General features: G+C 36.6%; 1 protein-coding gene across 2 annotated transcripts in view; it reads right to left on the bottom strand.

The window, feature by feature from the left end:
- Positions 1-26061, bottom strand: part of RNF19A (ring finger protein 19A, RBR E3 ubiquitin protein ligase) — a 58513-nt gene that overhangs the window by 24640 nt on the left and 7812 nt on the right. For both annotated transcript variants that reach the window (XM_082675198.1, XM_082675199.1), the window contains exon 2: positions 7021-7786. In XM_082675198.1, the coding sequence (XP_082531324.1) occupies positions 7021-7694 (674 nt within the window). In that variant the 5' untranslated portion in view covers positions 7695-7786. The remainder of the gene's footprint in view (positions 1-7020; positions 7787-26061) is intronic.

Here is a 26061-nt window from a genome sequence, read left to right as displayed (position 1 = left end):
TCATATGTACTCAAATGTTAGAGATAAAGTACATCAAACTTGTTTTATGCTACTCTGCAGTATTTTTTTTTTTTTTTTTTTTTGCGGTACGTGGGCCTCTCACTGTTGTGGCCTCTCCCATTGCGGAGCACAGGCTCCGTACGCGCAGGCTCAGCAGCCATGGCTCACGGGCCCAGCTGCTCCGCGGCATGTGGGATCTTCCCGGACCAGGGCACGAACCCGTGTCCCCTGCATCGGCAGGCAGACTCTCAACCACTGCGCCACCAGGGAAGCCCTGCAGTATTTTTTTAAATAGAAAAGCTAAGATGTCCTACCCCAGAGCTAAACATTTAAGTCCCATTCAATCTAAGCAAATTCCAAAGAAAAACAGGATTATCTTTAACAATACTAACCAAATATTTTCATGACTGTGAATTTTGATAACTATAAAAGTTAGGGTATTTTGTCTAGAACCTTTTTCTTATGCTAACAATTATTGAGAGTTTACTATGTAAGTGTTCCGTTTTCATACACATTCAATCTTAGTAACTGTGTTAAGCACATTCTATTATATATCGAGCAATTAAATGTACCTAGCGTTCACATATTTTGAAAACAGAATGTCAGGACTCTTGAAGATGATTTTCATTGTGTGGGAGCCAAACTTATTTTCCACTGGAGAACAGCTCTCAAATTATAATGGAAGCAAATGGTAAAACTAAATTAAATACAAAATATTTGCTTTAAAGAAAAATTTCAATGCTCTAATGCATTAGGTATTATTTGAGAAAATAACAGGCTCAGCAGAAGGTCACAGAAATAACTGAATAATACTAGTTAACTAAGTAAACATCTCTGGCTTAAAGAGTACACAAATCTTGGTTCAGAAGATAGTTCCATTTCCTTCTATGATCCCTTATTTAACTCAGGTCTTACTTTCTGTCTCTATTTTTCAGCTGAAGATCTCTAGTTACTTGAAATGTTTAAACATTCCTACTTAGCAGCAGTGGAGGGATAGGAAGAAAGTGGGAAAGACGGAAAAGGACTGAAACAGGCAGTTTTTCCAGAAATATTTTCTATTTGTTGGATTGTTAACAGGTGAAACATACTAAGAAAGAACTCAATGGTCAAGTTAGGGACATGCTAAGCAAAATTAAAGTACTTTTTTGTTTGTTTTTTTACTATAGGATTTGCTAAAATAATTTTTAACATACCAATAATGTACATATATAGTAAACATTATTTTCCAAATTTATTTGACCATGACATGTGTTTCCTGGGAGTGTTTCACAGTACTAGAGTTCCACAAATTAGTAGTGAGGAGGTAGGAATACCAACTAGGGTCGTATACTCTGCCTAGAGCAAATTCCTCATGAAGGAACAAGAACAACAAACTATACCAAACATCAAATGGAATCCTAAGAAAGATATAATAGTCTCAATAAAATTTTTAATTAAAAAATGAGAAAAAAGAAAAGAAAGATTATCCAGGAGTCCAAGATAACTTTTCCCCCAAAAGCACAAAGCTTCAACACAACCTTTAAAGAACAAAGAAAATATAATCAGAAATACCAAAATTACTTGATCCAGTTAAGGGGAAAAGTCAAGTTTTATATTCAAATCAACAGGCTCATGATCCCATTAGCAAGAAGTTACTATTATTCCGTGGAAAAGGAGTGACTTAATTAATATATTTGAGAGACGGTTTAGACAAAGTGAGGCTCATCTCCTGGTCCCCCCTTTCAGGATCTGCTTTCCTAGAGAGGATGCTTTCTGTTCTGCTTTCAAGTACATGCTGTAGGGGAGGGGAGGTCTACGGTTGTAGAGAACCGCCCAGATTATTTGCAGAAGTCTGTCTAATTTCAGGGTGGAGTGTTAGGCCATTTGGGATGCATATCTAAAGCTAACTTCTTTAGCTAATTAAAAGAAGTAAAAGAAAGCTGATATGTCTCCTGTGTCTTATGTATCAACTCGGTTCTTGTTTTCTCAGACACATGTATTGTTTCCTCGGGAGAAAATCAAAGTTGGACCTGTTCTCTGTTCTAAAAGGTTAGCCTACAAAAGCATTTCCAGCATGTCAAAAGACGGGCAAGTTATGGCTAAAACTCTTCTTTGGAGGACGGGAATGAGAGTCATATAGATAGAATAAAATTCTAAAAATACATGTTCCTTAGTTCCTAAGCCTATGGTGCCACTCCATTATGAACAGTGTCCATTATGAACAGTATCTTCCACCAGAGTAAGTTATTATTTAGAGCCATTTAAATGTCAGTAAATCAGCTCAAAGCTTAACAAACCTGATTATAGTTGAGCACACCGCTTAAAAATGGTTTATTAACTGTTCCTAAGACATACGATTTACATTAATGGCATATATTCAGATTTGTTCATTCAATAACACTTTATCGAGCATGTGGTTAACCTGTGGTTATAAAGAAAAAAATACTTTTTATTTTTACTCTTGAGGGGCTCACAGACATTAAATCATTAACTATATTCTAGTATAATAAATGTTCCTGCATATTCAAATCTCCCCTGTAAAGTCAAAAGCACTCACATGAGATGACATGGATAATGTGTGCTAGTAGAAGGGTAGTCTTAGCCAATTGAAACAAGTGATGACAGAAACCAAGGTGCCAGTTTTTTGCTATCTGCCTAGACAATGTACAAACTAAGCCTCCTAGGCAGAGGTAATAGATATTTTTATCCAAGGCAGGTCTTATGCTTCCCCTCCTACATGTCCCTCACTGTAATTCTTTTCCTCAGCCATGGCCAGATTTTTCTCTGAACCTGTATAAACTGGCATGTTCTAGAAGCAGTCCAGATAACTTCACCCCGGTTAAATCACAGCACACAGGTTTGGCCTCCTAGACCCCTTCGCAAGAGGGGTTTTCAGAAATACATACTGTCCTTTAAACAAGCTTAATCTGCCCTGGCCCTCAGAAGAGAGGAAAGACTATTAGGTCAGAAACCCTCAGAGGTCTCAAATAGAAACCAGGTCCAGGTTTTCTTTCTACTCTGAGCTAAGGGCAATATTTCTCAGTGTGTTAAACTACATATTTAAGTAAAACTGGTGTCAGATACAGAAAATGGTCATTTTGGTAAGTATCAAAAGCAAGAGGAAAACATAATTTCACATTTAGCATTTCTAGAAAAAAGTCTTTTAAGTGTGTTGTACAATGAAAGGGATTAAAATACTACACGCATGCCTGTGGTCCTAGTACGTACTACTGGCTATGCATTGCTATGAATAACTGTCAAACAGTCAGATATTTACCAGTATCCTCTGTGCCAGATTTCAGTAATAAATGGAGTTTAAATAAGAAATTTCTCTCTGTGAATCCAAAGATTTTAATAAGTTCCAAGAGGGCAGAGATTTTCATCTTTTGTTAGTTATTAAAAATTCCCAGTACCTGGCACACAGGTGCAGTAAATATTTGAAGAACTGTCTGATTTAAAAAAATAAAAACAAAACTTCAGAAATGGAGATGAGGAGTGATAAATAAGAACTATAAAAAGCTTACTGTGTGCTAGGAATTATGCTACCAATATTAAAAACCTTCTCAATCCTTAAAACATGATAGGATAGAGATTCAAAATCAGGTCTGTCCACACTCATGCCAAGTACAATTGTAATTTGTAATGAGGTCTTATGCAGTATTCTATGTTTTCAAAGCATATGTATAAATTTTGTCACAGGTGATCTTTTCCACATAACACAACCATAAAACCTATAACATAATCAAGTATATAAAATATGCTCTTACTAATCTAGTGAGCCAGCATAAATTGAATACAAATGAAAATACACAAAGTGATTAATCTCTGTGACATGTTTTCTTTGTCCTTTGTGCGTAAGACTACTAACAACCACCAAAACCAAAAATTAATTTATAGCCAAATTAATCAAGACTAATTCTCTGTTAAACTTATGTAACAATCAAGTGGTTTTCATGATAAAGGAATCTATTAAAGTAGGTGTTTCTATTAAGATTATTTTATACTTGAGTTAACATTCATGTATTCCTCTCCAAAATACTTAGAATACCTAAGCCATATTATTTTTTAACAATGATGTCTCAATAAGAAGAAAATGTGCAAAATACCTTAGAGTATGAGATTATGAAAAAAATTTAATTTACTGAGAAATGTCATATACTCCAAAGGATTTATAAAGAATAATAAAATGAATACCCCCTGAATCTACCACACAAGTTAAGAATAGTATCAGTAGGGTGATCATATAATTCACAACCTGACTGGAACACCTGAAAAAGAAAGGTAATGCTATTAAAATTTACACCAGTACAATAAGCATGAATTGGAACTATCTTGGGCAAACCAGAACCTATGGTTACCTTGTTTATCTGTGGCTTTAGAAGTTCCTTGATTGCCCCTTTGAAGTTCACATCCCTTCTTCTTCCTCACAAGAGGTAACCATGAGACTAAATGCATTTATCCATTTTATTGTTAATGAACTTTTTTGTTTGTTTCTTTGCTATTATGAACATTCTTAAAAATGTCTCTTAACTAGATGTCTCTTGGCACACAAGTAAAGAGTTTCTCTGAGGCATTTAACTAGGAGTGGATCTTCTAAGTTACAGGATGTGTGTTCAATTTTACTAAATAATAATAGCAGTAAGTGATCTAATCAATCTATATTTTCTTTTAGTTTAATTTTGTCCTTTTATTTATATAACTTACCTCTGTAATCTGTTTTGATTTTGTTTTAATTTATTATATGTGGTGACAATCTAATTTTTTCCCCTTAAATAGCTAATTTTCACAATTCTCTATGGTGAATAATCAATCCTTTCCCAGTTGGTTTGGCATTCTTCCCCCCAAATCAAGTTCTTTTTTTTTTTTTAATAAATTTATTTATTTTATTTATTTTTGGCTGCATTGGGTCTTCGTTGCTGCGCACAGGCTTTCTCTAGTTGTGGCGAGCGGGGGCTACTCTTCGTTGCAGTGCACGGGCTTCTCATCTCGGTGGCTTCTCTTTGTTGCAGAGCACAGGCTCTAGGTGCGCAGGCTTCAGCAGCTGTGGCACGCGGGCTCTAGAGCGCAAGCTCAGTAGTTGTGGCGCACGGGCTTAGTTGCTCTGTGGCCTGTGGGATCTCCCTGGGCCAGGGATTGAATCCGTGTTGCCTGCGTTGGCAGGCAGATTCTTAACCACTGCGCCACCAGGGAAGTCCCCAAATCAAGTTCTTAGACAAGTGAGAATCTACGTCAGCCCTATCTATTGTGTTCTATTAGCTTGATAGTGTTGATATTATCCACTATGATGACATGATCCATCAACCCAGCACAGGAGAACATACCTATTTAGTGACCAGAAAGCTTGTGCTCCTGGATTTACTCTCTCAATCTCTCCTGGTCACAGGTTCTGACACGAAAGCCTCCTTTTAATTTGTTCCATCATTTTCACACATTTTCTTTTAAAGCTATTAAATGCTTAAAGGAACTTGTGAAACACCTCTTATCCTGGGGTTCCATGAAAGACAGTTAGAAAATCACACTTTGTCCAGATGAAATGTAAAATACTTCTGTTTGAACTCTTGCTATAGGGTATTTGCTATAATGACTTGCAAAAGGCTTTTTTTTTAAAACCTAAAATTTGTAATCAACTTGAAATCTACTCTAATGAATGTACACACCTGCATTAGTGAAAATATTCTGCAGGGGTCCACGGGATCAAGAGTGATACAATCGTACCTAAGCTCTTCTTCTCTAGCTCAAATTATTTAAAGGCACTGTTCATTATCCCTATTTTCTCCCCATCTTTTTCTTGAGAATTTAACCCTTCACAGGTCCAGAGTTTGCTTCTACCATACACCTGGAAGCACAGCCAACCTTGGCCCAGTTTAGATAGTATCTTTAATATATTATTTTGTTATTTATGTTACAGTACAAGCATCCTGCAGTATAGGAGATCATAATACAAATGTGATACTGAACAGTACCTCCGAGTCCTTCACACAACTAATGAATTCATAAAATGTTAAATAATTAGATAATCTAATATTTTTAATGCTTTATGTTTCACAGAAATCCCTGGTGGACAGTCAAGTGCCAGTGATACCTGGGAAAACTGGTGGAATTTGCACAGGCTAGAAACATACTATTACCTTTCTCACTTAAAATTATGGAATTGGTAGACTAAATACAATCTGAAAATTTGCTGCTCAATAAGTTTTTAATAATGGATTTGATCAGAGTCCTGAAATTGTCATTTGATAAATCAAACTCACATTTCAGCCTTGTCTCTGATTATACCCAGATAATCTTGGAAGTTCTGGGTTTTCCCAAACTCTTATTTATAATCTCTGGCTTACTAATGGTACGCTAAACTCATCCAGGGTTTATGGCTTTCCTTATTCGTGAAAAGCATATGACTATTTTTTTCTAGTTCTGACAACCATACGTGGTAAATACCCTATTAACCGGAGCTGCTGTTAACATAATAACCAAATATACAAGCAAAATTATTTTACTTTAAATATTGGGAAAATGGTATTTGTAATTCAAAAACTTGAGGCAAATGAAGTATTACATAACCTCTAGATCTTGTGTCTCAAGAACACATCAACTCATGAACACATCATACTGTGGCACGCATTAAGGTGCCTTTCAAAAGGGTCATTTAAGTTTAAACGAGTGACTCCCCCACCAAAAGCAAACAAACAAAATGTCTGCTCATTTCATCTATTATAACAAAATAAAAATTCTCCAAATGGATGGGGAAAATAAATAGGACTAGATCCTGCACTCTACCATCTTATCCTTTTCTTCTGAAAACAGTCTTAAGTGAATATATGATGCAAAGACAATATAAAAATGAGTAAGACAAGATTCCTGCCTTTAATATCTAACATTGTCCCTGACACATGGTACATACTCAACATATTTTTGTCTACTGTCTACTGAATGAATGAATACCTGGCATGTTAAGATTTTTCTTTTGAGTAACAGTCAGCAAATTCTTATTTTATCCACAGAGAAAAAAATTAACTCAAGAAAAATCAAACAAAATCTTCTTACCCACAGTCTGGAGCTGGACACCACCTACAATCAGGATCTGCAACGAGCCACCGTCTAAGCATAAATTCTTCATATTTTTCCATCAAGACATCATCACTTAATATCAAGCGAATATCGTGGGGATTAAACCGTTCAGTACATTCTGGGCAACTGATATTAACCCTACTTTCAGAAATTTCTATCCTTAGGTATTGTCGTAAGCAATCCACACAAGATCTATGATGACAAGTCATTATCTCAGGAAATCTGTCTTTAGAATGCCGTAAAAGGCACAAGGGGCACTCTATAAAGTCTCCAACTTGTTTGCTGATAGAAGTTAATCCATTGTCAGAGGAGGTATTTGTAGAGAAAATGGAGTTCTTATCAGTACATATTTCGGAATGTATACTTTCAATACTCGCAATTCCATCCACCCCGCCATTTAGCTCCCTTGATTTACGTTTGTTATCCTTTTTCCTCCGAAACAGAGAGCCTATTGAAATTCTTCTTTTTTTGGGTGCCTTTTTGACTGAAGGCAAGCTCACAGATGAAGCAGAAGACTGAAGATCTCGATCTGAACCCATTTGCCGATGTAAACTCATGTCTAAAATGCTCATTAGAATTGAGTCAGGGTCTGTGTTTACACACAGTCCTTCATTATATTTAGAGATAAAACCTGTTTCTTGTTCTTGCATTCAGATTAAGTCATGATGTAAGAAAATCCTATTTGGTTCCTTCAGAGAATTCTTGAAGGAGTTCAATTTATGGTAGACTTATCACAGATGTTCTGAAAAGCAAAACAAAAACACCAAGATTATTTAATTGCATGTTTCTTAATAAACTTACAAACTCTCTATGAAACTTCAAACAAGTATGCTCTTTAATCATTAGTTTTTGGTTTTGATTTTTTTAAATAAGGCCAGTTTATTGAGTAGTCTACAAGAGAATACAAAACCAATGCTGATATAACACGGATATTACTTAATCTTAAGAGTCTAGATTTGAGCTGACCTTATTCTTAAAATCTTGTACAGGGCTTCCCTGGTGGGGCAGTGGTTGAGAGTCCGCCTGCCGATGCAGGGGACGTGGGTTCGTGCCCCGGTCCAGGAAGATCCCACATGCTGTGGAGTGGCTGCGCCCGTGGGCCACGGCCGCTGAGCCTGCGCGTTCAGAGCCTGTGCTCCGCAACGGGAGAAGCCACAGCAGTGAGAGGCCCGCGTACCACCAAAAAAAAAAAAATCTTGTACAAAACTTATGATTTTTATCACACTCAAACCTCAATGATTCCCACTGCCTTTAGGAGTTAAAAAAAAATTGACAATAAAATGGACATGCAAATACAAATGGCTAAGTAGAGCTTACACAATTGTGAAGAACAAAGTGTCGGGGGGGCAGGGGATGCTCTTACACTGCCAGATATAATGACTCATTATAAAGTTACAGTAATTAGGAAGACAGTGTGGTACATCACAAAGATGGATACAAAGACCAGTGGAACAGAACACAGTCCAGGAAAAAAGTCCCACATATACACATGGATACTTAACTTATTGCCAAAAGTGACACTGCTGAGCATAAAGAATGGCCTTGTCAAAAACAAAACAAAAACAACATAGTACTGTTTTACTGGTTACCATCTGAGAAGAGAAAAGGAACTTGACCTATAGCTAACCCCCTGCATAAAAATCAATTCATGGTTCATAGATCTAAATGTGAAAAGTAAAATCATAACGCTTCTACGAGTTGACAGAAGAGAATATTTCAACAAAAATATTTCTTAAACCAAACATACTAAAGTACTTACCATAAAATGAAAGATTGTTAAATTGGACTACAATAAAATGAAGAGACAGTATTAAGGGAGTGGGAGAAGACATTTGCCACATAAAACTAATAAAGGACCAGTATCCAGAATATGGAAAGAATACTTAGACGTCAACAAGACAAAGCAGACAATATAATAGAAAAATGGGTGAGGGACATAACAGGCACTTCACAAAAGAATATGAAAAAGTGCTCAACATCATTTGTTGTACACATTAAAGCCACACTGAGAGACCACTACACACCCAGCAAAATGGCTAAAATTCCAACTGACATTTCCAAATATTAGCAAAGATGTTGACTGCTGGTAGGAGTTTGGAAAACTACTTTGAAAAACTGTTTAACAGTATCTACCAAATTTGGACACATGGATACTCTATTATCCAATTTATACTCCTAGATATGAATGCACGAGAAATGAATGCACACATGCACCAAAACATCTACATAACTATATTCACAGCAACACTAGTTATAATAAGCCCAAACACTGGATACAACCCATATTTCCATCAACGGTAGAATGGATAAACAGGTTGTGGTATATTCATTCCACATTCTGGTATATTCTGGTATACCAGAAAGCAATGAAAATGAACAAAATACTGCTACTCATAAAACAAGAATGAATCTCTCATAAAAGGATGTGTACTGTATAATTCCATTTAAATAAAGTTCAAAACCAGACAGAGCTGGGCTTCCCTGGTGGCGCAGTGGTTGAAAGTCCGCCTGCCGATGCAGGGGATGCGGGTTCGTGCCCCAGTCCGGGAAGATCCCACATGCCGCGGAGCAGCTGGGCCCGTGAGCCATGGCTGCTGAGCCTGTGCATCCGGAGCCTGTGCTCCACAACGGGAGAGGCCACAACAGTAAGAGGCCCACGTACCGCAAACAAAACAAAACGAAAACAGACAGAGCTAATCTATGATGTTATAAGTCAGTACTGTAGCTACCTTTTGAGGAGAGGCACAAAGGAAGAGGCACATGTATAGTGGTTACAAAGGTATGTTCACTTTGTGATAAATCACTGACCCACAGATTCATGATTAATGCATTTTTCTCAGTGATTGTTATACCACGATTAAAGGTCAAAGAAAAAAAAAACTCCCTGAGGTGATATCCACACAATTTCACTCAGGCAAACTTTACTCATGTCTATCAGTTTATATTTTCCCATCATCTGCAGCATATTCCCTTAATTCTGAGGGAAATATAGAGTGTGATGGTAAATGAACTAAAAATTTCTGCATATTTTCTTCTTTATAGTTATTATTTTCTCTTGCATCTCAAAATGCTTTCTGTACTCCAGGGTTCAATATATGTATCAATGAACAGAACTGTAGAGGGACTCTATCTTGGGGATTCTGTCCTAAGAATTTATCATTTAAAACATTAAACCAGTGGTATTTAATGAATATCAGCTGGAGAATTTTTCAAAACACACTTTTAGAAATTTGATACCCATATAATTCATTATCCAAAAAAGAACCTAGTAAGAGTGAATGGAGGTGCTATTAATATTTAAACTAGGATAACAGGGGCAAACCAGAACATACTGTCATCCCACTTAGGAAGACTTTCTAAAACATTCTGCAAATAAACAGGCATCAAAGGAAAAGAAACAAATTTGAATACTAAAAAATTTAATATTTTTATATGGTAAAAAATACTACAGAGTAGGATGATGTGATAAATTAGTAAAACATGTATAACAATGAACAAATTTCCTTAGTATACAAACAGCTTTTACACATAAGTAAGAAAAAGATGTACAACCTAGCAGTAAAATGAGCAAGGATATAAGGAGGAAGTTTGGAGAAAAAGAATTACAAAAATTAGGAAGATAGGAAACAGTGTTCAACAACACTAAAGAAATGAAAATTCAAACACTAGATACACCATCTTTGTACACATCAGACTCACAAAGGTTGAAAGGGTTGGTGAACGTGTATTGAAAGAAGCACCTCACATATTGTTGGGAGGACCGCAAATCAGCACAACTCTGGGGAACCAATTTGGCACTATCTATTAAACTTCAAAATTGCTTTGACCAGCAATCCTACATGTAAAATTTATCCTTCAGAAAATATGACACAAGTGTGCAAAGAAATACTGTGCAAGGAAACTCACTGCAGCCTAGCTGATACAAGCAAACAAAACAAAACAAGGCAAACAAGCCCCACACAAAACCTGGAAATAACTTGTGTCCCACAGGGAACTGGTAAAAATAAAGGAGCCAACCACAATTTACATGTAATGATAAGGAAAAGATCTCGCTACATAATACTGAGTGAACAATAATAACTGCAAAATAGTATGTATAGTATGAACCCATTTGTGGAAAAAAACGCACCCACAGAGGTTTACATGTACCTACACAATTTCTGGAAAAATGTTAAACCATTAACAATGGCTACCTTGGGGAGAATAATCTTTAGTATTCACTTTCTGCTTTCTGCATAGTTTACAATTGTATCATGAGCATCTATTGCGTATAGTTTTAAAAAAAAAACAGCTAAGGGCTTCCCTGGTGGCGCAGTGGTTGAGAGTCCGCCTGCCGATGCAGGGGACACGGTTTCATGCCCGGGTCTGGGAAGATCCCACATGCCGCGGAGCGGCTGGGCCCGTGAGCCACGGCTGCTGAGCCTGCGCGTCCGGAGCCTATGCTCCGCAATGGGAGAGGCCACAACAGTGAGAGGCCTGTGTACCGCAAAAAAAAAAAACCCAGCTAATTGAACCCCACCAACGACAACAAAAAATGTATTCCACTCTAGAGCTACCCAATCAAATTGAGGGTGTGGTCCAGAACTTGTATATTTTGAAAATGTTCCTCAGTAATTTAGTTGCACACGCTGGTCAAGAACCACTAATTCTAAAGAGTCTGCTAAACACTTTCACTTAAAAACAGAATTCTATAGGCTTGGCCTCCAAAACAAGGCTCCTTGCTTTTCATTAGTTTAGGCACTGAAAATAAAAGTGCCATTAAAAAAAAAAAAAAAAACCTCAGTTTATAGTCATTTTCAGCCTATGGGGCTATAGTGAGGTAGTACTTAAAACCCTATGTATAGAGATACGAGAGACATTAAAAAAACCCACATAAATTAATGACTATCTGTAGAAAAAATCCATGAAAGGTGTCTAAAAGCATGTGACTCAACAGTATTGGGAATGCCTCAATCAAGGGGACTTTGGCTTAATTTCAAAGTTAAAGTCTAAGCCTAGCATGTGCTAAACCTCAGGAGGTTACCACCATAAACAAGATAGACACGGGTCTCTGTACTCAATGAGATATGTCTGGAGAAGAAATATATATCACAAAACCAATAGTTATAAACTTATATATATTAAATTTGTCTCTGTTACTACAACTCTTGAAAACAGCGGAGTCCATTTTCACCAGATTTAGAGGGAGTCTTTCAGACATTATGACAAACTATAGGCTATTACAGAATTCATCTTAAAAAGAAAGGAAGCCATCTTGCAAGCCACCTACAAGATTAATAAGAGGCCCTGCATAACAGCAGATTCAAAAGATATAGTCAATATTTCACCCCACCACCCTGAAGTGTGGACATATTCGTCCCTCCTTCCCCTCCTCTCAGTGATTTACAATATACAAGTTTTAGCCATATACATAAAGTTTACTCTAACTTTGCAGATGGGAAATCAGAGACTCAAGAGTATTAAGTAAAGAACTAAACCTAATTATTCTAGTGGTATATGAAATTAAGATTATGTGGTTCACCCACAACAAAGAGTTTTTAATCAAACTGTTTATTTGCATAAACACTTAGAAACTAGTAAACTAACTTGGATTTCTGAGACTACCCTTAACCACCAAAAAAAAAAGCACTACAGAAATTCTGCCAATTTGAACAGATGACAAAAATGTGTGAAATTATAAAAAAAAACTTTCAGTGATTTAGAAACTTTACTTATTTTTAGAAAAAGCTGATTTTATTCTCCAATGAAAAATAAAAATCTATTATTTGCATCATTTAATATAGTACTATTCTTTTTGGGGTTTTTTTTTTTTTTTTGCGTTATGCGGGCCTCTCACTGCTGTGGCCTCTCCCGTTGCGGAGCACAGACTCCGGACACGCAGGCTCAGCGGCCATGGCTCACGGGCCCAGCCGCTCCGCGGCATGTGGGATCCTCCCGGACCGGGGCACGAACCCGTGTCCCCTGCATCGGCAGGCGGACTCTCAACCACTGCGCCACCAGGGAAGCCCCAGTACTATTCTTTTTGAACTCAACTTTTTAAACTATCAACTGTATCAATCTGTAAGTACTACTGTTATGTTCGGCCTCATAAATGCACACACCATTAAGACAAAAATATTATTTGAGTTCTAAAACAAAGAGCTGGGTTGCTGGTTGGAAAAATAAGGGAAAATATGTTGTATATAATAATACCACTACACAGTAGAGTTTTAAAGTGCTTTTAAAGCACTTTTGATTTAAACTTCATTGCCCTATGGAATGGGTATTATCCTGATTTGATAGATGAGAAAACTGAAGTGCAGAGAGGGTTAAACGTTGCACAGTTAGGAAATAACAGGGTTCAGGGTCAAATTCAGGTCTTCTGATATCTCGGCCTCAGTACCATCATCTGTCTGCAGCTGCCTTCAAGAAACAACTCCAGTCACTATCAGTATCTCAAAAATTGTCGCAGAAAACAAAAGACAATTATATTTTACATATCATCTAGGGCTGGTCTTAACTATCCCTCAATTCCATGCCTTATTCAAGCCATTCCCCCGTCTGAAATGCCACTCCCTTTTCTCTCCTCCTAACTAAACTGTACTCACATTTTATAACTCAGATAAGAAATTTTTACAGTGTTCACTTGTTTTTCTGCCCTGATTACCTTCAATGTTTTAATAAGGTTTTAAATGTAGAACTTGAATATTGCGATTTCTTTAATACCACACACAGCCAAGATGAAGTGAGAAACATAGACACTGTGAATAAATACCAAATGAGTATTTCTTAAAATGACACAATGTCACTGAAGTGATGATACTATTTCATAAGCACAAGAAAAAATCTTGTTATTTCACTGTCATGCCTCCTAGGCATATACATGCTCTACTTTTTAAAATGTCCAATTAGTTCACACCAAGTTTACAAAGACAAATATGAGGTCTACTGGATCAAATGCAAAATAAATTATGTATTAAAAACCTAGAGTAGTTTACATCATTTCAGAGCAGGAACAGAAGATGAGAGGCAGTAAATATACTTAATGATATAATTTGAAATATATACAACTCCTAATAATCCCCAACTTTGGATATTCTTTAAACTGATTTACTATCACAAGGATTTGTCGAAGTACAACACATCGATAACATGAAGAAAAGCAGTGGGGGAAAAGATAACTGAGGTTGGCCTCCATGATGTTATGGCTGTTGGCTTAGTGGGGATACCTTTCCCCTCTAAATAAAAGTATAGATCTGTAACTGCAGATGCCAGAAGAGCTTAGTGAAACAGAAAAGGAGAGTAAAATACAAGTAGACCCCATATTATGTATTTTCAACCAAGTATCTAATATCATATAGGAGGCAATTCTCTTAACATCAATGTCACAAGAAATTCCAATCACTGGCTAATTAAAATATGAGAAATGGCTCTCTTTCCCCCTCTTTTCCAGTCTAGCACAACTCCAACAAGTAACGAAGACTCTCTGCCAATTGCTGCTACACACTTTCATCCCCCTGAAGAAACTGGTTGAAAAATTAGTTTTTATCGCTGGCAAAGGAGCCCCACCTCCTGACCTTTTTATGTACTTAAATTGAAGACTAGCACCTGAGACTGGTATGAAGGACAAAGACCTGAACCTGCTTACCTAACCTTCTCTAGCCCACAGTGTTTATACCTCTTTAAAGTCAAGATCTCTTTGATTCTAACTTTTTTGTACCTCTTGAGGAATACAGAATTAAGAAATAGGAATAGCCCACAACAAAGGTATTTCTACGACGTGTCAAAGCTTTATGGACCAAAGATGTAGTAGAAGTGCTGATAACTTCGTACTGATGCATCATAAAATACATCTAATTTGGCAGCACGCTATTTTTTAATTCTTCGTAAAAACTATGGAAGTTGACCATTCCAGGTGAAGCACCTAATAAACAATTACAATATTGTTTGACATGAAAATGTGTTGCAGATTTTAAATGCTCAACTTATAAACACAGGATAAAAACAGTTAGAAAACTCAAATCCATACAAAATAGTAGCCCATGTTTGAAAAGCTGTTATGTATCAGTCAGGGTCCTGGCAAAAAAACAAAGCAGTTTCAAAGAGATAACTGAAGGGCTCATTTACAAAGGTGTGGGTAGGGTTAAAGGAACTAACAGGGATGGCAAAGTCCTCAGGAAGCCACTGCCAGCTTTCTGAAAGAAGGAGCAGGGAGAGAGCTGTCAAATGGCAACTGGAAGAATAAATACCCAGCTTCTCTCTTCTCTGGATCTCCAATATCCGCCAATGCCTCACACTGGCTAAATCCAACAAGAAACCAAAAAAGGAGCCCAAGTGAGGCAGTCCTTAGACTAGGTCAACCTCCTCTGGGGCACAGAGAAAGTCAAGGAAGGATGAGGAGTGGATCTGGAGGGGCAAATAAAAAACACCCAGTCTGGATGTATAAAGAAGAGAATTTGGGAGTCAAGATCTGGTCAGCCACTGTTAGTTATAAAATCTCAGATAATGTCCATTCCTGAGTCTGTGATCTCCACTACAAAATATGGATGATACCACTTACTTCAAATAGATGTTATGAGAAGGAAGTGAAATTGGCACGTGCTAAAACCAGGCACTATGCTAAATGTTAGCTGAAGTGAAATGTAAGACAAGCTTTGTATCTCTAGTACCTAATACAACTTGTAACTTATTGTAGGTGCCTAATAAACACTGGATAAATAAATTATGATGCAGAACACACATAAGTGGAAGTGAGGAACTGAGGATTCTGTTCATATCTTTGCTTTTGGCTTGTTATTGCTGTAAGATTCTCTGTAAGTGATACAATCTTACTACATCCAGCTTTTTAAACTGTGAAAAGAATCTTTACCCCACAAGCACTACAGCAGCCATCCCCAAGCTTTTTGGCACCAGGGACTGGTTTCATGGAAGACAATTTTTCCATGGACGGGGGTGGGGAAACGGTTTCGGGATTCATTGCATTCAGTGCATTACATTTATTGTGCACTTTACTTCTATTATTATTACACTGTAATATATAATGAAATAATTATACAACTCACCATGATGCAGAATCAGTGGGAGCCCTAAGCTTGTTTTCACTTGCCACTCACTGATAGGGTTTTGATATGAGTCTGCAAGCAATTGATTACGGTCTCTGTGCAGTCAAACCCCTCTGCCAACGATAATCTGTATTTGCAGCCGCTCCCCAGTGCTAACATCATATTCTCAGCTCCACCTCAGGTCATCAGGCACTAGATTCTCATAAGGAGCGCACAACCTAGATCCCTCGAATGCGCAGTTCAAAGTAGGGTGTGCGCTCCTATGAGAATCTAATGCTGCCACTGACCTGACAGGTGGTGGAGCTCAGGCGGTAATGCGAGCGATGGGGGAGCGGCTGTAAATACAGATGAAGGTTCGCTTGCTCACCTGCCATTCACCTCCTGTTGTGCTGCCCGGTTCCTGCTGTGCTGCCACTGGCAGTGGTCCGTGGGTTAGGGGTGTTGGGGACCCTTGTGCCACAGGATAAATAAGACATGTTGAATATCCTGACATTATACAACTTCAAGAATTACAGATTTAAAATATTCAACCAATAAACATCTCCTAACTACAAATGTTTTAGTAGCATCTACTAACCACCCACGTGCCTATGTGATTTAAGACTCATGAAAGGGTATTTTGGAGATAGAAGGCTAGGCAAAATAAAGTTTATAGACAATAAAGAAATTAATTTACCAAGAGAAAACCCCATTATACTCTTGAATATCTGTTTCTGCCTCTGTTATTCAGCTAAAACTAGGTTTCTTCTGTTACTTCTCGCAAAGGTAAGACAGAGAAAATCCAGTAATTTTGTGTTGATAAACGCTAAGTATAAGAGCAAAGAGTACCAACGGTTTCTGATTTCAATTTCTTTTACTGATGTCTGACACCCAGATGTTCAGCACCTCTAAAACATGAATGTAATAAAAGTAGAATGCAAAAACACTTAATAGCACTGTTGAAGAGAACAGAAAGAGGACTAAGTATAAAGTTGTTTCTGTTTGTTTGAAGTGAGGAGGGAATAGGTACAGAGATTCCCAGCACAGTCTCTATTGATCATTAATTCTGGTCACTAGTGAAGCCTGAGCTATCTCATACTCAAGTGAGAATCAAGAACATAAAGAAACGAGACTTTCTATTTTAGATGCTACTAAAATACTATTTTATATTACAAAAGCATAACAGGCCATTAAACTTTTTCAGCCATATATACTTATGTTGAGAGGTTGAGAGAAGATGAGGAATAAAGAAAAAATTTTAATGACTATATATTTGGTATTATATGTGGTTCTCAAACGTTTCCAAGTCACATTTCATTTTCTGTGAACTAACCACATGTTCATATCCTGCTGTTGGTATAAGGCCTTTTATGTAAAGGAACTTTGTTATTATGTGTCAAATAATTTTTTTTAAAAACTATGGTAATTTTCCAATGTAGGAATTTAAAATTTTGTGTGTGTGTGTTCAAATTAACATATCTTTCTCTTTATGACTTTTGGATTCTATATCTGTCTTGGAACATCTTGCTCACTCCAAGATTATATTTTTAAAATTTGCTCATGTTTCTTTCTGGTACTTCTATGATTTGTTTATTGTTTACATCTTTCATTCATTTCAATTTATTTTCATGTTAGGACTAAGTAGAGATCAAAATGTGAGTTTTTCTAAATGGCTAGCTAGTTATCTCAACACCACTTATTGAATAATGATCTCCTTTCTACCTACCTCTGACCTAATTTGGTAGGCTACTTCTTGGTGTATGAATTTCTTGCTACCTAGGTGGTATGGACTTCCAAAATATGTTCTTGAAATAAACTACCCAACAGTTTCATTCCAATTTATGCTCCCACCAACTGGAAAGGTGCTTACTTCCCCGAATTCTCATCAACACCCTATATCATTTCAATAGTTTTTTCTAAGTGGCAAAAAAAAGTAAGTACTTTCATTTCCATTTCTTTGATTACTAAACAAATTGAACGTTTGTTCACGCTTACAGCCCTCTTTATTTTTTCAATGATTTATCTGTTCATATTTTTTACCCATTTTAACACTGGAACATTAATGGTCCTCTTTGATTTTAAATCTTTCATATTTACTTCCTCTTAATATTTGCCCTTTAATTTTGTGATTTTTGAAGAAGTTTAAGATGTTTATTTAGTCACATCTACCAAGTTCTTCTTTCATTGCTTTATATGCTTACAAAGTATTTTCTGAGGATAAAATCTATTTATAGACATATTTACCATTTCTGGTACTGTTCATTCCTTCTTGTGGATCCAAGTTTCATCTGATGTCATTTCCCTCCAGCCTGAACAACTTCCTTAAGCATTTCTTGGTGTTGCAGGTTTCCTAGCAATGAATTCTCTCAAGTTTTGTTTATTTGAAAAATGTCCTTATTTCACGTTCATTTTCATGGATATTTTGTTCTGAATATAGAATTCCAGGTTGATAGCTTTATCCTTTCAGAACTTTAAATAGGTCATTCCATTGTCTTCTGGTCTCCAATCATTTCTGATTAAGTCATCCTTCATTGATATTGTAATTCCTCTGTAGTAATGTGGGTTTTTTCCCCCTTTGGCTGCATTAACATTTTCTTTCCATCTTCGATGTGCAGCAGTTTGATTAAGATATGCCTAGATGTGGTTTTCCTTTTATTTATCCTAGCTGGGGTTCAATGAACATATTTTTTGCCCGACTATCTGCTATGTCTGTCTCTTATCTCTCTTTCTGCTATTCATATGTTAGTTTTTTTTTTTTTTTTTTTTTTTTTTTTGCAGTACACGGACCTCTCACTGCTGTGGCCTCTCCCACCACGGAGCACAGGCTCCGGATGTGCAGGCTCAGCGGCCATGGCTCACGGGCCCGGCCGCTCCGCGGCATGTGGGATCCTCCCGGACCGGGGCACGAACCTGTGTCCCCTGCATCGGCAGGCGGACTCCCAACCACTGAGCCACCAGGGAAGCCCCACATGTTAGTTTGATACTGTCCCACTGGCCATCAAGGCTCTGTTCATTTTTTGTAATCTTTTTTATCCATTCTTTGGACTGGCAAATTTTGTTGATCTAGCTTCAAGTTCATCAACTTTTTCCTCTTCCTTCTCCAATCTGCTGTTAAATCCATTCAGTAAAATGTTTATTTCAGATATTGTACTTTTCAGTTCTAGACTGTTTATTCTTCTTTATAGTTTCTATTTCTCTGTTGAAATTGCCCATCTATTCAGTCATCATGATCATGCATCTCCCTTAAGGTCACTGAATATATTACAGTTACTTTAAAGTCTGCTAATTCTGCTAATTTTAGGGTCAGCTACCATTTTGGGGTGGATAGTCTTGACATTAAATCACATTATCCTGATTCTTCACATGTCTAGTAGTTGTCTATTATAAACTGGATTTTGTGGATGTTATGCAGTAGAGACTTTTACAGCTTCTTATCTGCTCCTAAGAGTGAGGATTTTTATTATACCTGGCAGTTAAATCACTGGCTAATAAAGTCAAACTTATGGAGGCTGGTTTTGTGTTTTAGAATGGGTCTCTGGGCACAAATGTTTAAAACCCCTTAATTTGGTGGGAATCAAACACCAAATTGTCTCCCCTGCAGAGAGTAGCAGGTAAAATCTCTATAGTCAGCTTTTTCAGCCTAACTGCTATTATTTTCCATTGAGCTCCTTAGAATCTTTCTGCAGAGTTCAGGGGTCACCTAGGTATTTCAGGGGAGTTTTTTCATAGATTTTAGGGCTATCCTACTACAACTCCCTCCTTTCTGGGATTTATCCACTCAATTTCCAGCCATTCCGGCAGTCCCAAATTCCGTCCCTTGACACCTTAGGCCAGTAAGACTTTAGTTTTCTGCTTGATTTTCAGCTGCCCTGTGCTGCATGAACTTTTCCTCAAGAGGAAAGCTGTATACACTTTGGGGGAAAAACATTTGGCGGTTTTCCAAAGGAGACCTTTACCAAAGGATCTGAGATACAGTATTCTTGAATCTGTATACGATGCTGTCAAAGGAAATTTTAACTTAAGCATGCATTAATTCATTATTCTTTATAATCATTAATTCATTTACTCTTTCAACAAATATGTTCAGTGCCTATCATGTGCCAAATACTCTTCTAGGTGGTAGACATATAATAGTGAACAAGACAGACAAGGCCCTTGTTCGGTGGAACTTTCACTCTAGTGCATTCTAACCAAGCACTGAATAAAGACATTTCAGACTATGTCTTCCCCAAACAGTAATATTAGTGACTTGGCAAGGATATAAATTATAATAAAGTGATTCCCTTTTTTCATAAGCATAATTTTGAAAGAAAAAAGACTTGATTTTATATTTGAGCATATATGATAGTCCCATAATCTGAACAAATATTTATCAATATCCCATTTAAAGCTTTTTTTCTAAAAGACTATAAATATGTGCTTCTGACAGCACTCTATTTTTCACAGTAATAATGGTTTTCTAGTATAATAAAGAGCAGACAATTTAAGTTGTACAAAGAAGAATCACTAGTTATCTGACCAAATGATCTAGTATAGAGAAATTAATTTAGCTCACTGTGCATAACTTCAGAAACAAATATGGTAAATAAATAGTGGGGGATATCCTTGAAACTTAATTCACTTTTTTGGCCTTGCTCTTCCTCTAGTGTTAAATAAAGGTTCCAAAGGCACTGAAAAAAGGAAATATTTATCTTCCATAGCATTTCCTATATACAGAGTTGCAAACAACATAACAAATTTAAATATGCCTAGGTACAATTTGGTAGTAGTTGATCACCAAAAAACAGAATTAACTATCATAAGCCATCCTTTGATCGACCACAACTAGAAGTGATGTACTAGAAATGATGTATCTGCACACAAGCTAATTTTGGCCCCAAATAAACAGACCTTTGTACATCTGAACAAGCAGTTCATTAAGAGAAATTTGAGGCATTAAATTACTTGGATTTTCATATACAGCTTTCTCTGAACAGTGATAAATCACTAAAGTTCATTATAATGAAGTTTGATATTGCTCAAAAAGGTTATTTAAATGTTTAAAGTTATTTTATGTCATTCATCTTGTCAATGTCAAATGTGGAAATGTCATATTTTCCTCTAATAAATCTATTCCACAATATAGTTGGAAATTCAGCTACAGCAGCAGTGCAGGCTCTGGGCATAATTCTTGCTGTCCACATAATATTAAGGAGACAGACTCCCCTTATAAATCTTATAAAAACTCTGACTCATTAAACATCTCTTTATACAGTCTGTTAAAGTAAAAATATAATAGGCATGGTAATAAATTTTTGGAGCAGGATAAAAATGCTTAAAAATAGCAGCTAATGCATGGATAGGCTTCAGAGAAATACATGAAATTTCTAAAACTGTGTACTAAATTGTGAATATAAGTATATTCTAGAGATAGAATCCGTAGCTTTCAAGAGATTCTCCAAGGAGTCTGAAGTATAACAAACGGTTAACTGCTACTGAAGAGATGGCAGAATTTAATTTGCCAGTAAAAGTTACCATCAGTTTCTGTAAATTGTGTCTGTTCTCACTAATTTATATTATTAGTACAATATTCATAACTATTAGCTCAGTTAGAACATACTTTTATTCCTTTAAGATTTGAAGTTGCAATTCCTTCCAAAAGAGTTAAGTTTGGGGGAACATTAAAAAACAACGTTCATCCCTAAACAAATGTCTCAGATTCAGAATGCAAGAATAAATATAAGGTATGTAGATAGCCTAGAATAACTCATCACATGTTTAAAAAACAAAATCTAACAAGTAAAGGCTAACTGTTGTATATTCAAAGGACAATTGAGTATAAATATAAAGATATTATAAAGCAATAATGTCATCTTCACTTAAAATGGCAATTACCACGGAAAAACTTTTTTTTAAGTTTATCATTCCTCATAAGGTAAGTCAATAACAATATTCCTATTTAACAGGCACAAAGAAGTAAAATGTTTGATGCCCAATGAGAAACAGTCAGCAACGGTGCTAGAAATACAACCAAAAAGCCGTTTAATAACTGGAATGTCTCCTCAGAAACATGAGCCTATTATACGCAGATCTAAGAAATCTAGGTTCTATAGATAGCTACCAAGTGGTTTTGTGGCTTTAGTTCAGCAATAACCTTTCTGTATCATCTGTGGCAGAGATGATGTTTTATACCCACCTGTTTCATTTTCCTTCCATTTGCAGCTAGATGCAGCCACGTATCCAGTCCTGGCCAGTGCAATGTGAGTACAATGATGTACGCCCTTTCCAGGACTAGTCCCTAAATCATCCTTTCAATCAACCTTTAAGCTCTCTCTCTTCCCTCTTCCCTAGCTGGCTGAATATAGTAATTTTAGTGATTGACTCCAAGTAGGCCTCTGGGGACAGCTGAGTCACAAGATGGAAGGAATTGGGATACCTGAGTCATCCACACGGTTCTCTGTGTAAGTGAGAAATTAACTTTTATAGTGTTCCGCCTGAGATTTTGGGGTTGTCTGTTTCAGACACAACTATCTTACCCAAGATAAGATAAAATGAGGGAATAAATTACGAGTAGCTTGGACGGGAAATTTTAAAAATACTATACAAATATGGGGTAATGATAGCATCTTTTTATTCAGACCGTAAAGCACAGACTTTGGAGTCACAAAGTTTGGGTTCAAGTTCAGATTCTGACACTTATTAGCTAGCTGTGTGACATTGCATTAAATTACTAAGATGGTTTACTCAACTGTAAAATAGGAATAATAAATAACCTACAGTCCACAAGATTATTACTAGGATTAAATAAAATATATAAAGAATCCAGCATCAGTATGACATATTAATCACTTAACAAATATTAGCTATAACTATTACAAATATCTGAGGAGATGGCACAAATGTAACTGAACCATTTACTGGATAGAACTGTTTAAAAAGAGATTATCATGCTTAAGCTTAGAAATAAAATGAAACAAACTGTTGGCTCTGAAATGGCTTGTCTAATGTCATCAGAATAGTTAGCCATTTGCAAGTTTGGAATACATCATTATAGTACACAAATTTCTCCAACATAAATATAGTTTTCAGCCTTGTTATGTTTATATAGCTACAGACCTATGACAAGTGGTCTAATATTGAAAATGGGGTAAATAATTTCAACTTAACTACTTTTATATATGGGGGAGGTGGAGGTAACTCAACAGAGCATTAACATAGGCACCTATCAGTTTCCAGCAAGTTTTTTGGAAAGTGAATGCTTATCAAGACTCAAATATACTACCTTGAGCTCTATCCTTAACATAATTCCTATGATCGCCTAGAAACATAAACTAAAAGTTCAGAATAAACTATTCCCATATGCCACAAAGCCTCCCCAAAGAGATAGTTCTTAAACATCTTCACAAACATACACCTGCTACATTTATCTATTTAAGCCTATTCTTGTTTGGGAGGTAGAAGAGAATGGTACTACGTGGTTTTAATAATACTCATTACAAATAATACTCATTACTCAATCCATTACAAAAATAAGCTGCTGGGGCTTCCCTGGTGGCACAGTGGTTGAGAGTCCGCCTGCCAATGCAGGGGACACGGGTTCGTGCCCTGGTCCGGGAGGATCCCACATGCCGAGGAGCGGCTGGGCCTGTGAGCCATGGCCACTGAGCCTGCGCGTCCGGAGCCTGTGCTCCGCGGCGGGAGAGGCCACAGCAGTGAGAGGCCTGTGTACCACAAAAAAAAAAAAAAAAAAAAATCTGCTGCAGAAAGAAAAAGCATTATTCATTCCATTTTCCAATTAAAGAAAAAAGATTTAAAACATTTTGACTAGCCCATTCCAGGCACTCTTTGTTCAGAAGGGCAAACAATACACCAATAGGGAGAAGGTAGGAAAAGCACAGTGCAAAATGATGGGTATAAGAGGGCCCAGAGACATGAAAAAATTTTTAAATAGGTTTAAAAAAGATATCCAACTGTCAAAAAAAATTTTTTGAACTGGTTAAAATACTCATTGCTATACATCAACAGAAGGGAAATATTAACCTAGTCTGATATTAGTCAAGTCTGTCTACTTTTTGAATTTCAACTTCCTTATTTGAAAGCTAAAGTGATTGGATGAGGTAATGTCTAAGGCCCCTTAGTTCTGAAAGACTATGATTCTAATATACAAATATATAGACAGCTGTAATACATACCATACTCTAGGGTTAAAAGTGGACAATTTATATTTCTTTCTGTTCTTTTAAAAATATCTCCAAATTCTCTACAGTGTTGGTATACTCTTTGGTCTTAGTAAATCCAGTGTAATGAGTATTATCTTTGCAAACTGAATTTTACCAGTTTCATCACTAATCTGAATAATTCTACTATTTGGACAATTACAAATATTAAATGTTTGGGCTAATTTTGTCCTGACCATTTTTTCTAGAAGTTGTTTTTTGTTTGTTATTTTTAATAAAAAGTATTGATAACAGCAGTATCCTGCCTCTCCAATTTTGGAATTTCATTTGTCTCTTTCTCCTAAAGAACATGAGGGGTGGGGGAAGCGGAAACCTCTGGTTAGGGTAAATCAGTGTGTGTGTGTGTGTGTGTGTGTGTGTGTGTGTGTGTGTGTGTGTGTGTGTGTGTGTGTGTGTGTGTGTGTGTGTGTGTGTGTGTGTGTGTGTGTGTGTGTGTGTGTGTGTGTGTGTGTGTGTGCTTAATTTTATGACGTATGTACATAACTAGGTAGGGCACAGGCTGGAAAAGCTATTTGATTATAAGTTCTAAAAGCTATTTTTAACACTTTCTTCAAATGATAAAGTAATTCTCAGAAGGAACAATATCTCTTGGGAAACAAGAGGCACAATAAGCAACATGTGTCTATTTTCCTTTGGATACACAGCATTCATAGAGCTTCTCTCTAAATATGTCCCCCGAAAATAAACTCAAAACTGAAATACAAATGAAATATTTCTTAATTTTATAGGGGAAGAAAACAAGTAAGGGAGTATTTTCTAAGGAAAGCAGAAGAATCTAGGTAAGAATTACACAACAGGTAAACAATCATAAAGGTTTTTCATTGTTATGGCTTTCTCATTAAGAATTCAAAAGAAACAAGATAGATTTAACTATAATTATAAAACATACTATTAAATTAGATGTATTAGATATTTAACTATAGGAAGCATCAACCTGAAGACCAATTTAAAAAATCAGCAATCAAGAGACAGAGGGGATCTCAAATAAGTCATGGAGATACAAAAAATGAAAAGGATACAAACCTGGAACTGTTTCACAAATACTAGTCATGCACAGGTGCATCTGCTAGCTAGATACCCATTTGCTTTTCTCAGAACACTGCATCTTTATTTGGCTGTGGAACCTATCCTTCTAGTGCCACTAATGTTCCAATCTAACCTTACATTTTATAAGTGAGAAAACTGTATTCTAGAGCTACTCAGTCGAATGTATCATCACTAGCCATATGAGACTATTTAAGTTTAAATTAATTAAAATTAAAAAAATTAAACTCCAGTTCCTCAGTTACACTAGTCACATTTCAAATACTCTACAGCCATATGTGGCCACTGGCTACCATACTGGACAGTGCAGGTCTGGAATGTTTCCATCACTGCAGAAAGTTCTATTGGATAGTGCTGGTCTGGAGATTATTTGATTTATCCATACAGCTAATGTGGCAGAGCCAAAGTCTCAGTCCTCTTTCTACTACTTTACTTCCTCCACAAGACCTTCATTAATCACCTGGTTTCTGAATTATCACGTTGGTCTTTTGTTAAGTTCTGCTTACAAACATCCATTTGCTTCCCACAGGTAAACAAACTTTAAGCTTTACATGGCATTCCGCAATCTTACCTTAGTCTCTCACCATTCTCCTACATAAAAACACACTCTAGCCAACTGGTCTACTTGTTAAATATATCAACAAAACATAGTTTCACCTCCGTGATGTTTCCTATGTCTTTGTCTCTGCCTGAATACTCTTTTCCACCTTCTCTGCTCTGCTTATTTGAAGTCCTAC

This window comes from Grampus griseus, assembly GCF_964374135.1.
Source record: "Grampus griseus genome assembly, chromosome: 17".
NCBI classification, from domain to species: domain Eukaryota; kingdom Metazoa; phylum Chordata; class Mammalia; order Artiodactyla; family Delphinidae; genus Grampus; species Grampus griseus.
The sequence above is the reverse complement of the archived record's forward strand: the minus strand, read 5'-3'. Positions and strand labels throughout refer to the sequence as shown.